The following is a 13,707-nucleotide window of genomic DNA, read 5'->3' as shown; positions in this document are numbered from 1 at the left end:
TCTCAGACTCACCTAAATCTAGCTCTCACTTTACAATATTTAGAAGCTGAGGCGTACAGGGGATAGAGCTTACTCATTGCAAGTCATAGCTGTGGCAGCTTGGAAACAGTGCTGCTTCTTAAAAAGTGGAAAGTAAAGATGAGTCTATCCTATAGTGCTAGGAAGATGAACCATTTCTTCTTTTGAGTAAGGGTTTGCTGCAAATCAGAAATGCACCCAGTTGTTACTAAAACAAAAACAAAACACCATGTATGAATGAGGATTTTTTTCCTCCCTGGACTGTATTATTTCAAAGTAAATAAATGAGGGTATTTGCCCTTGGCCCAAATGACAATTATAACACTCAGTATTAGGATTGGTGGAATAATTATGAGAAAAAGAGATGTGTATCTGTCACGTGGAAATATCGGCCGGTCTGGAAACACAGGGTAGTAACCTGTGAAACAGACATGAAATATACTCGTTAATGTTGTTTCCCATAATGCAGTAACACAGTTCACATAGATCTTAAACAATTTAAGGTTTATATACATACGTGTCACTTTGTCTCGTTGTGGGTTAGCTGTAAAATCAGAAGAAAGAAAAAAAAAATTAACAGGTACTGGTGAGGCTTTTCTTTTTAAGAGCCAAGTCTCTTAATTAAAACCATTGACTGTTGCTTTGGCTTTACTGCAGTGATTTTCAAAGGTTAATTAGTCAAGATTTTTTTGTACTTTCTGTAGTAACTTGATATTTCTAAATCATCTTGTTTATATAAAACTTTTTATATACCACTACTATAAATGGAAAGTCATTTTACATAAGCAGATAAAAGTAATAAAAATAAAACATTGCAATTAAAAATAAGTATTAGTAATAATCATTGTGAGCAATTTGTTAAACTATTTTCCTGAAAATAAGTTTCTCCCTGAGAAGAATAATCCTGTGATCATTCCGTAGTAAAGAGTATCCTCTCATCCGATCTAGTCTGTCATTAACTTATTAATAGGACATTTAGCTATCAAAAGTCGTAACTACTCCTCTTCACTTGACATTCCAAGACCTGGGAAAAAAATTCCACATCTGCCATAGCCTTCTTATACTTCTTATAAGTGGTTAAACACCTTTTGTACACTGGTTCCAGGCCAGCTGCTGCTGGATTCCTGTGGTGGAATCCATAAAGGAGCTGATCCTCTGCCTACTCTTGAGCATCTCTGGTCATCATACCTGTGACTGGGCATTGTCTGTGGTGAATTGCCATTGAAGCTTCTGCTGCTTTAACTTTTCTTGGCCGTTACTTCCATGAAATTAAGGTGTGATGTGCTAGTTATATTTTTTCTTACATATCTATATTTTTAAAATGTTACACATCCAACTTTTGAATAGTGAAACATATCATCCATGCATAGGCACTAGCTCAGATCAGCTTGTGTACCATTAGTATTCCAGTGCATTTTGCAAAACCATCCTAATTTGGCCTCCATTGGTATTTACTGAATAGTTATCTGGAAGACCACAAAAGGTTTTTCTTGTTCCATTCTTTGCTATAAGTTGTCAGAGATGGAATCTGATAGATAAAAGCCTTTATCCTCCAACCCTTATCCCTCTGCAAGTTAGCTTGTGTTTTCCTTTGTCTTTCTTGAGTCTAGGGGTTTTTGATTATTATTGGAGTGCAGTCGTAAATTTCTGAATTTTATCCCACAAGATTAGAGACCATTTCAAGCTAATCTCCAAGATCAAAAGCTAAAAGTCCACAAGTTTTCTTCTTGTTATTGTTCTGGTGCTGTTGTTACTAATTGTCTAGATTTTAAAATATAATGATTTAAAAAAAAAAATGCAGTCAAATTAGTGGTCATTTGTCAGCCAGACTAGGCACTTCGGTTGGTTGCTGCTGCTGCTGCTGCTGCTGCTGCTAAGTCGCTTCAGTTGTGTCCAACTCTCTGCAACCCCATAGACGGCAGCCCACCAGGCTCCCCTGTCCCTGGGATTCTCCAGGCAAGAATACTGGAGTGGGTTGCCATTTCCTTCTCCAGTGCATGAAAGGGAAAAGTGAAAGTGAAGTCACTCAGTTGCATCCAACTCTTAGCGACCCCATGGACTGCAGCCTACCGGGCTCCTCCGTCCATGGGGTTTTCCAGGCAAGAGTACTGGAGTGGGGTGCCATTGCCTTCTCCGTCGGTTGGTTACAAAGGTGAATTAGATAGGCATAACTTCTGTCTGTTTGGAATTCAGTCTAGTGGGAAAGACAGTTAACCAGTAGCAATAGTTAAATTACTCTTAGCAATTTAAAATAATTGTCTGTTCTCATCACTGATTCTAAAGAAGCATTGTGAGGATTGAGCATAAAAACATCACCTAAAACTTTGGGCATAAAGATGCTACCAGAATACCAAAGCAAACAAGATTTGAGATTAGAGGGAGGATGAACTTGGGAATAATAGGTAATATTTATCAAGTGTGTGGCACTTGTTCCAGATTCTGTAAATGAAACTAATACAAGAGAAAAAATGGTTGAACTGCAGAGAAATGACTGGCTCAGAAAGGTGGTCAAGTGTTGCTATATGGCTGGAGTAAAAACGAGAATTCAATGTATACAAATCAGGAAGAAGGGAACAAACAGTTGAAAAGAATTTTATAGTTTTAGACTTAGAAGGGACTTTGAAAATACGTAAGCATAATAAAAATTAATTAAAATGTAAAAAAAAAAAAAATACGTAAGCAATAGAACACTTTGGCCAAACAAAAATATATGCTGTTAAACTCAGTCCATTCCAACCTCCTGCTTTGACCATCCCACACCAGTCCTGCAACCCTGAGAGGTTCAGTTGGTTACAGATAAAAGCGCAAAAGTACTAAAGGATTTGCACAACTGTAAAAGCTTGATTGAGGTTTCCCTTCACACCGTGGCAAAAAGTGAAAAAAAAAACTAGGAAAGGAATGTGTCTGGAACAGAAAACATAAATGGACTCTTGGCCAACTGTGTGTTAATACTTTAAAGTGATGTAAAGCATCCTTGGAAAGTTATCTTCGTTGACCTTCTACACTGTTCCTCATTAAATGCTGTCTTAATAGTGAAAAGTGCCACACTGCAACTTTTATTTCATTCAGTTCTATAGATGAAAATTTAAGTCTTGAATGCTTTGGACAGGTAGAATTCTACCTGAACACAATTCAGAATTCTTTTGGTTAAAAAACTTGGTTACATTTTTGATCTTGCTGAAATTAGCAAATCTTGGGTCTACAATTTCCCATAATCAGAGTTATTTGTTGTTCTGATTAGTGCTAACTATAAAAGATATTTGCTTCTTTAAATTTCTCTTGAACATATATTCATTCCTAGGACAGTCAGTCATTGCTTTGATTGCTACCTGATGCTCCTTTTCCTGAAAAGAGCTATTAGGGTAAAACAAATGTTTTCATTCTTCAGTCGCTTAGTCTTGTTTGACTCTTTGTGACCCCATGGACTGCAGCACACCGGGCTTCCCTGTCCATCACCAACTCCTGGAGCTTACTCAAACTCATGTCCATTGAGTCGGTGATGCCATCCAACCATCTCATCCTCTGTCGTCCCCTTCTCATCCCACCTTGAATCTTTCCCAGCATCAGGGTCTTTTCAAATGAGTTAAGTTCACATCAGGTGGCCAAAATTTTGGAGTTTCAGCTTCAGCATCAGTCCTTCCAATGAATATTCAGGACTGATCTGTAGAAAGTTACAAGAGTTTTGAACACATTGTATTATTGGTAGATTGTTCCTTTTACTCACTGCAAAGATTGTCCAAACAGTTGTCACTCCTGGGGCAGGCACTGCACGTGGATCCTTTTTTATATGGCCGGGTTGGGTAATTGCCTCTGTGAAGTAGAAGAAAATTATCCATTAGGAAGTTTTTCTCCACCCCCCCACCCCGCCCCCAATTGCAGTTTATCATGGTCCTTGGCTAAACACTGGACTTCCCATGTAGCTCAGTCGGTAAAGCATCTGCCTGCAACGCGGGCGACCTGGGTTCAATTCCTGGGTTGGGAAGTTCCCCTGGAGAAGGAAATGGCAATCCACTCCAGTATTCTTGCCTGGAGAATCCCATGGACAGAGGAGCCTGGCAGGCTACAGTCTTTGGGATCGCAAGAGTCAGACACAACTTAGTGCTGTCTTCTTTTTGGCTAAATCCTAGGATTGAAGTCCACAAATTCAGAAGATTGATGAGAGAAGTGGAGAGAGGGAAGCAGAAATGGAAGCCTGCTAATATTTGCCAAATTCATTCTAAGTGCCTGTGTTTAGGAACCTCTGTCTTAATCATCTCAGTTAATTCCTGAGACAACTCTGGGAGAAAGTTATTTTTATTTCTGTTTTACAGGTAAGGAAACTACAGCTCAAAGATTAAGTTGCCAAAAATCACAATGTACAGATATCAGAGTCAACGAGACCTATATTTGATTTTAAAGAAATGTTCCCTCTATTTAATGTCTGGCCTGTGTGATCACTGCCATCCATAAAACTGTCCATCTTAGAAAAGCTCTCATGACCCACATTTTTGTTCTCAGTCCAGCAAACCTCCATGGTTTTTATTGGATAGGAGCCATTTGGCTGGGGTAAGGGTCTTCTGAAAGAAAATAACAAGAACTATGAGGGAGTTCCTAAAGTGCAATTTGTTTTCACATAAAAGATGTGACACGAATAACATCATAATTACTGAATGCTCCTCATGTACTAGGCACTGTTCTAAGTATCCTTGAATGAATCAATCTTCACAGTGACCCAATGGGGAAGATACTAATTTTTTAATCCCCACAGCTAGAGGCTGAGGCACAGAGTGTTAAGTAACTGACCAGGATCAGCTTAGAAAGTGAAATATCCAAACAATTTACATCTCCATAAATAACTTTGGAGTAGTAGTGATGAGAGGCTGTACAAGTTCATTGTTTATTTCAATGAACTTGCCTTTGCACTGATTTTTTTTTGGAACTCTGCTTTTGGAAAGGAGTTCTTGACTTTTTTGTGTCATGGACCCTTTGGCAGCCTGGTGGAGCCTATAGGTTCTTTCTCAAAACAGTTGTAAAATAGCTAAAATAAAGTTGATAGGATTATAAAGTAAGCCAATTAAATTGAAATAATTTAAATGTTAAAAATACTTGTGATATACAAACACACTTCTCTGTGTATTAGATCAGAGCTAGCAAGGAGTCTGGCATCCCAGGTGGCACTACTGGTAAAGAACCCACCTGCCAGTGCAGGAGACATGAGAGATGGGGGTTCGATCCCTGGGCTGGGAAGATCCCCTGGAGAAGGAAATGGCAGCCCACTCCAGTGTTCTTTCCCGGAAAATCTCATGAACAGAGGAGCCTGGTGTGCTATAATCCGTGGGGTCGCAAGGATTCGGACACGACTGCCAGCACAACAGGGAGTCTAATAATTAACAGTAATTTTAGTGATGAATACAAATTATATTTTGAGAGAACTACAACTAGAATGTGATATGAGCATATCTGACATTGATAAAGACACAAGTAGTGCTGTCCAATCATAAGTATTGCTGATATGACTGGAATGTTAATTCATAAAAAATATTTTCTATAGAAGTTAGTGAAAAAGATGTAACTTTTTTCTAATTCAAATTCATGGATTCCTATCCTCTAAGGCTATATATTTATTTTCAAAGTTAAGAACTCCCCCCATTAGAGACATTACTTTTTACTAACACCTCAGTTCCAACTAAAAATACATGTTCAAATCCTTTGACTCCAAGTTAATTTAGGTTGCTTCAGAAATTAAATTTAGCCCCATGCTTACTCTACACTGTGGAAAATAGTCTAAGGAATATAGTAGAGATTCTGATAACAACTATGGAAGATATCCAAAATCGACATTAGTCCTTATGAGTTACATTCTAGAATGTTTTTAATGCAATCACTTATACTACTTCATACTTTGTTTAATTGTGCATTCTGTACTATTAAAAAGAGGAAAAAGTTGCGACTTCAAAAATAAGCTAAAAGTAAGGCAGTTGTGATTTGCAGTAAAATGGCAGAATTCACCTTGGGAAGAATTGCTCTGGAAAGACCTGAATTTTGTCTAGAAGGCATTGATTAAGACCAAGAGACCTACAGACTGTATGCAATAGAAATAAAAGCAAAAATAAACAAATGGAACCTAATCAAACTTACAAGCTTTTGCACAGCAAAGGGAAACCACAGATAAAATGAAAAGACAACCTATGAATTGGGAGAAAATATTTGCAAATGGTGTGACCCACAAGATTTAATTTCTAAATATACAAATAGCTCTTACAGCTCAATAACAAATAAACCAATCAAAAAATGGATAGAAGATCTAAACAGACATGAATCCAAAGAAGACATGCAAATGGCAACAGGCACATGAAAAGATGCTCAACATCACTAATTATTAGATGTAAATCAAAACTGTAGTGAAGTACTACCTCACACTGGTCAGAATGGCCATCGTTAAAATGTCTACAAATAACAAATGCTGGAGAGGGTGTGAGGTAAAGGGAATGTATATGGAATATAACTGACCATAAAAAAGAATGAAACAATGCTGTTTGCAGCAACACGGATAGACCTAATAATTATACTAGGTGAAGTAAGAAAGACAAATACCATATGCTATCACCTAAATGTGAAATCTACAATATGACACAAACAAATTTATCTACAAAACAGAAACAAATAAAGAGAACAGACTTGTGGCTGCCAAAGGATAAGGTGGGGGAGGGGTGGATTAGGAGTTTTGGTATTAGCAAATCAAACTATTATATATGTATAACTGAATTGGGCTTCCCTGGTGGCTCAGTGGGAAAGAATCCGCTTGCCAATGTGGAAAACGTAGGTTCAATCCCTGGCTCAGGAAGATCCCTGGCAGAAGGAAATGGCAACCCACTCCAGTATTTTTGCCTGGAAAATCCCATAGACAGAAGAACGTGGCAGGCTGCAGACCATGGGATTGCAAGAGTCAGACATGACTTAGCAGCTAAACAACTGAATCACTTTGCTGTATACCAGAAATGAATACAACACTGTAAATCAACTCTACTTCAGTAAAGTAAAAGTTTAACAAAAGAGACAAGGGAACCTAAGTATTCTGCCCAATAGAGAAGTAGGAAGTTTCCATGTTTCCCCTGGTTGCCTGAGGGTTGGGGCCCTGGGACTCTGGTGAAGAGAAAAGACAGATCTTTATAAAGAGTGACAGTCCCTAAGGCAGTGATGGCCAAAGTATGCTGGGTCCTGTACCATCTGCTTATGGAAGCGGTTGTTTCCACTTCTGTGGTATAATCATCCCTTCACCCACCTGAGTGGAGGTGGGGCCCACGGTAACAAAGAAGAGTCTGTGTTTAGGATGCTGCAGATCAGGGAGACCCGAGGTGACCAGGAGGAGAGGAATCAACATGGTCCGAGGCAATGGAAACAAGCTGAGGGCAGGACTCCAGAGCTGAGTGACACAGGACTGGAGAACTAAGTACCCCAGAGCCCATTCTGAGAGAATTTCAGAAACACTGGGAGGGACCAGACTTTTTAGAATTACATGGAAATGGGGGGCCCTATGACTTTTTGTGTAGAGAAGGAAAAACGGGCTCAGAAGGACACAAGGACCCTCTTCACTGGTCCCTGGGCTTCCCTCCACTCACTCACCTTCCAATCCTTTCTCCACAGGCATGCCCAGTGAGCTCCAAATTTAAGGCAAGTCTTGTCACCTTCTGCTTAAAATACCTGGAAGGCTTCAGCTTGTGATGTGGGTAAAGTTAACCTGCAGTGGCCTACAAGGCCGTGGGTGATCTGAGCTCCCGCCTTCCCCCCAGCTTCATCTCATTCGCAGTCCAAGCACCCTGGTCTTCTGTCTGTTCTGTCATCATTTCCATAGGAGCTGGTCTTTTGTTTTCACAACTGAGTATCTAACTGTTTCTGAGATTCTTCACATGTCTGGTTCCTTCTCACTCTTCACGCCTAAGCTTAAATACATCGCAGAAAGCCCTTCCCTGGGCATTTTATCTCAAACAAGGGCCCTGCCTACTCACAGTGTCAATTACAGCATTATTTCTATTTCCAGCATGGCTCCTATTGTCATGCAGTTATTTTATCTGTACTTTTATTGTCTGAATGCCACAGACAATAAACTCCAAAGGGGCAGGGACTGTGTCTAGCTTGTTGTTCTATGAAGCTGAGTAAACAAATATTTATTGAATAATTGAATGAATATATGCTTTTATTTGTATGAATAAATGAATGTTACTCAGTGTTCATAGAAACATTATGTAATGTGCTGTGCTTACTTAGTCGTGTCCGACTCTTTGCAACCCCATAGACTGTAGCCCACCAGGCTCCTCTGCCCATGGGGATTCTCCAGGCAAGAATACTGGAGTGGGTTGCCATGCCCTCCTCCAGGGGATCTTCCCAACCCAGGGATCAAACCCAGGTCTTCCACACTACAGGCAGATTCTTCACCATCTGAGCCACCAGGGGAGCCCAAATATGAATTTGCTTAAAAGTTTTACAACTTAGTATTGTTTATAGCTCTGAAATCAAGAAAAGTGAGTTTAAACCAAGAGACCTCACTTTTGTACTATTAAGGACGTGCGCTCCTCTTTCCTCCTGTGAGAACAACAAAATTGCAAGCAGCGGAACAACCATGGACAAGAGGACCTGGAACCCACTGAAAGAGTTATCCCACACCCAAAGACAAAGAACCTGCTTCAGCAGGAGGATACTAACGGTGGAGTAGAAGGACGTGTGCTTCCTCTCTCGTGAGAACACCAGAATCACAGCTAGCTGCCAAAGAGTCATCAACAGGAGAACGCTGGAACCCACCAAAAAATATACACCACATTAAAAGGCAAAGAACAAGCCGCAGCAAGACAGTAGGAGGGGCACGATGCATTTAAAATCACATCTCATACCCACCAGAGATGCCTGGGGTGGGGCACAGACGAAACCCGAGCGGACCAGGACCCATGGAAATGAGCCCCAGGCCTGCCTTTGAGTGTCCGAGTGTCTCCTGAGGAGGCGCAGGTCAGCAGCAGCCTGCCACAGGGACAGGGGCTCTGGCAGCAGCAATCCTGGGAGGTGCAGTGTGTGGCATAAGTCCTCCTGAAGGAGGTCACCATTAGTCCCACTGTAAAGCTGTCAGGCAGATGATCCACAAAATGGAGAACAATTATGCCAAAGAAGTTCTCACAGTGTTGCGAAAGTTCTAGGCCCCAAAACAGACTTCTCAATCTGGGGATCCTGCAAAGGGACAGAGAATCCCCCGGGGATCTGACTTTGAAGGTCAGTGGGATTTGATTATAGAGCTTCCACAAGACTAGGGAAAGAAAGACTCCTGGAGGGCAAAAACAAAACCTTGTGCACACCGGGACTCAGGAGAAAGGAGCAGGCGCCCCACAAGTGACTAAGCCATACTTGCCTGTGAGTGTTTGAGAGTCTCCGGCAGAGGCATGGGTTGACCGTGGCCTGCCTCGGGGTCAGGGGCACTGACAGCAACAGTTCTGGGAGACACAGCAAGAGGGCATGACCTTTTGGAGGAGGTCACCATTACCCCTACCATACTTTCGCCTCAGGTCAAACTACAGGGAGGGAACACAGCCCCAACTATCAGCATAAAAATTGGATTAAGACTTACTGAGCCTGGCCTTGCTCACTAGAGCAAGACCCATTTTTCCCCGCAGCCAGTTTCTCCCAACAGGAAGCTTCCACAAGCCTCTTATCCTCATCCATCAGAGGGCAGATAGAATGAAAACCACAATCACAGAAAACTAGCAAAATGATCACATGAATCATAGCTTTGTGTAACTTAACGAAACTGTGAGTCATGCGGTGTAGAGCAACCCAAGATGGATGGGTCATAGTGGAGAGTTCCAACAAAATGTGGTCCACTCAGGAAGGGAATGGCAAACCTCTTCAGTATTCTTGCCTTGAGAACCCCATGAACAGTATGAAAAGGCAAAAGAGATATGACACTGAAAAATGAACTCCCCATGTCGTCTGCCCAATAGGCTCCTGGAGAAGAGCGGGAGAAATAGCTCCAGAAGGAATGAAAGGCTGAGCGAAAGTGGAAACAATGCCCAGGTGTGGATGAGTCTGGTGATGAAAGTAGTCAGATGCCACAAAGAACGGTACTGCATAGGCACCTGGAATGTCAAGTCCATGAATCAAGGTAAATTGGAAGTGGTCAAACAGGAGATGGCAAGAGTGAACATCGACATTTTAGGAATCAGTGAACTAAAAAGGGAGATCCAACCAGTCCATCCTAAAGGAAATCAGTCCTGAATATTCATTGGAAGGACTGATGCTGAAGCTGAAACTGCAATACTTTGGACACCTGATGTGAAGAACTGACTCATTGGAAAAGACCCTGATGCTGGGAGAGATTGAGGGCAGGAGGAGAAGGGGACGACAGAGAATGAGATGGCTGGATGGCATCACCGACTCAATGGACATGGGTTTGGGTGAACTCTGGGAGTTGGTGATGGACAGGGAGGCCTGGCGTGCTGTGGTTCATGGGGTCGCAAAGAGTTGGACATGACTGAGCGACTGAACAGAACTGAACTAAAAAGGACAGAAATGGATGAATTTGATTCATACGACCATTATATCTATGACTGTGGGCAAGAATTCCTTAGAAGAAATGGATTAGCCCTCATATTCAACAAAAGAATCCGAAATGGAGTACTGGGGTGCAATCTCAAAAATGACAGAATGATCTCTGTTTGTTTCCAAGGCAAGTCACTCAAAATCCCAGTAATTTGACTCTATGACCCAAACACTAGTGTCAAAGAAGCTGAAGTTGAACAATGCTATGAAGACCTACAAGACCTTCTAGAACTAATATCAAAAAAAGATGTCCTTTTCATCCTAGGGGACTGAAATGCAAAAGTAGGAAGTCAAGAAATACCTGGAGTAACAAGGCCAACAGAGTTTTGCCAAGAGAATGCACTGGTCATAGCAAACACCCTATTCCAACAACACAAGAGATGACTGTACACATGGACATCAACAGACAGTCAAAACCGAAATCCGATCAGTTATATTCTTTGTACCTGAAGATGGAGAAGCTCCATACAGTCAGCAAAAACAAGACCTGGAGCTGATGGTAGCTCAGATCATGAACTCCTTATTGCCAAATTCAGACTTGAAGAAAGTAGGGAAAACCACTAGACCATTCAGGTATGACCAAAGTCAAATCCCTTATGATTATACAGTAGAAGTGACAAATATTCGATCTGATAAACAGAGCGCCTGAAAAGCTATGGGTGGAGGTTCATAATATTGTACAGGAGGTGGGATCAAAACCATCCCCAAGAAATGCAAAAAGGCGAAATAGTTGTCTAAGGAGGCCTTGAAAATAGTTGCGAAAAGAAGTGAAAGGCAATGAAGGAAAGGAAAGATATTCCCATCTGAATGCAGCGTTGCAAAGAATAGCAAGGAGAGATAAGAAAGCCCTTCTAAGTGATCAATGTAAAGAAATAGAGGAAAACAATAGAATGGGAAAGACTAGAGATCTCTTCAAGAAAATTAGAGATACCAAGGGAACATTTCATGCAAAAATGGGCACAATAAAGGACAGAAATTGTATGGACCTAACAGAAGCAGAAGATATTAAGAAGAAGTGATGGTAAAAAATACACAGAAGAACTGTACAAAAAAGGTCTTAATGATCAAATAACCATAATGGTGTGATCATTCACCTAGAGCCAGACATCCAGGAGTGTGAAGTCAAGTGGGCCTTAGGAGCATTACTATGAACAAAGCTACTGGAGGTGATGGAATTCTAGCTGAGCTATTCCAAATCCTGAAAGATGATGCTGTGAAAGTGCTGCACTCAATATGCCAGCAAATTTGGAAAACTCAGCAGTGGCCACAGGACTGGAAAAGGTCAGTTTTCATTCCAATCCCAAAGAAGGGCAATGCCAAAGAATGCTCAAACTACAGCACAATTGCACTCATTTCACATGCTAGTAAAGTAATGCTCAAAATCCTTCAAGCTAGGCTTTAGCAGTACATGAACCAAGAACTTCCAGATGTTCAAGCTGGATTTAGAAAAGGCAGAGGAATCAGAGAACAAGTTGCCAACATGTTTTGGATCATAGAAAAACAATGCAATTCCAGAAAAACATCTACTTCTGCTTCATTGACTATGCTAAAGCCTTTGACTGTGTGGATCACTAAAAACTGTGGAAAATTCTAAAGATGGTAATACCAGACCACCTTACCTGCCTCCTGAGAAACCTATATGCAGGTCAATAAGCAACAGTTAGAACCGGACATGGAACAATGGACTGGTTCAAAATTGGGAAAGGAGTATGTCAAGGCTGTATATTGTCTCCCTGCTTATTTAGCTTAAAGACTATGTACATCATGCGAAATGCTGGGCTGGATGAAGCTCAAGCTAGAATCAAGATTGCTGGGAGAAATATCAATAACCTTAGATATGCAGATGACATCACTCTAATGGCAGAAAGCAAAGAGGAACTAAAGAGCCTGTTGATGAAGGTGAAAGAAGAGAGTGAAAAAGCTGGCTTAAAGCTCAATATTCAAAAAACTAAGATCATGGCACCCGATCCCATTACTTTATGACAAATAGATGGGGAAAAAATGAAAACAGTGACAGATGTTATTTTCTGGGCTTCAAAACCACTGCAGACAGTGACTGCAGCCACAAAATTAAAAGATGCTTGCTCCCTGGAAGAAAAGCTATGACAAACCTAGACAGCATATTGAAAAGCAGAGCCATCACTTTGCCGACAAAGGTCCATATAGTCATAGCTATGGTTTTTCAAGTTATCACGTATGGATGTGTGAGTTGAACCATAAAGAAGGCTGAGCGCTGAAGAATTGATGTTTTCAAACTGTGGTATTGGAGAACTCTTGAGAATCCCTTGGACTGCAAGGAGATCAAACCAGTCAATCCTAAAGGAAATCAACTCTGATTATTCATTGGAAGCACTGATGCTAAAGCTGAAGGTCCAATACTTTGGCCACCTGATGCGAAGAGCCAACTCATCGGAAAAGACCCTGATGCTGGGAAAGATTGAGGGCAAGAGAAGAAGAGGGCAACAGAGGATGAGATAGTTGGATGGCATCATTGACTCAATGGACATGAGTGTGAGCAAACTCTGGGAGATAGTGAAGGACAGGGAAGCCTGGCATGGTGCAGTCCATGGCACTCAAAGAGTTGGACACAACTGAGCAACTGAACAACAACAATTATAATGATAATAATTATGAATACTTCTCAAACAATCACCATAGCCTGTCATTGCATTTACATAATTTTCTTGTATAATTTTCAGAGCTACTCTTAAGCAGTAGGTGCCATTATTATATTGATCTTTTACTTAGGAAATAGATTCAGAGAGATATCTGTGATTTATTCAAGGTCACACAGTAAGTGAAGTAAGTTGGGTGGTCTTAAGAGCCTGCATCCTAAACACTAAGCTATACAAATGTCATGAAAGGTTACTACTGACTGATTCATGGCTTTGGCTAGTATTTCCTGAGTTTCCCTCATTTTCTATCTCTAAGATTTTAAGTGAAATCTGTTATTTTCTGAACAAGACCTATTTTGGTCACCTCACTTCCACCCATACTCAGAATATTCAACACATTTTCTGACTGTTACTTCAGGGACAGAGAGAGAGGTTTCTATAACAAGTCTTCTGGGGCCTGAGGATTGGTAAAATCCAAACAAAATTCAAGGACAAAAAATTAACTAATTGTAATATT

The 13,707-nt window shown here is 40.9% G+C and overlaps 1 protein-coding gene across 41 annotated transcripts in view; it reads right to left on the bottom strand.

Moving 5' to 3' along the window:
• Positions 1-250: 250 nt before the first annotated feature.
• The window catches only part of GLIPR1 (GLI pathogenesis related 1), a 64,596-nt gene continuing 51,139 nt past the window's right edge, over positions 251-13,707 (bottom strand). For 10 of the 41 annotated variants that reach the window (XM_081596444.1, XM_081596429.1, XM_081596445.1 and 7 more), the window contains 3 exons: positions 3,743-3,828; positions 536-562; positions 251-436 (listed from right to left, as the gene is read on the bottom strand). In XM_081596444.1, the coding sequence (XP_081452570.1) occupies positions 285-436; positions 536-562; positions 3,743-3,828 (265 nt within the window). In that variant the 3' untranslated portion in view covers positions 251-284. Of the gene's footprint in view, positions 563-3,742; positions 4,142-8,697; positions 8,783-8,882; positions 9,106-9,388; positions 9,471-13,707 lie in introns of all 41 variants that reach the window. The other 31 variants (XM_081596417.1, XM_081596413.1, XM_081596416.1 and 28 more) reach the window with 10 other exon arrangements.

The sequence above is a fragment of the Giraffa tippelskirchi genome, chromosome 4, assembly GCF_054371585.1.
Source record: "Giraffa tippelskirchi isolate mGirTip1 chromosome 4, T2T-mGirTip1v1.2.pri, whole genome shotgun sequence".
Classification (NCBI taxonomy): domain Eukaryota; kingdom Metazoa; phylum Chordata; class Mammalia; order Artiodactyla; family Giraffidae; genus Giraffa; species Giraffa tippelskirchi.
Note: the sequence above shows the minus strand (reverse complement) of the source record. Positions and strands in the feature narration are given on the sequence as shown.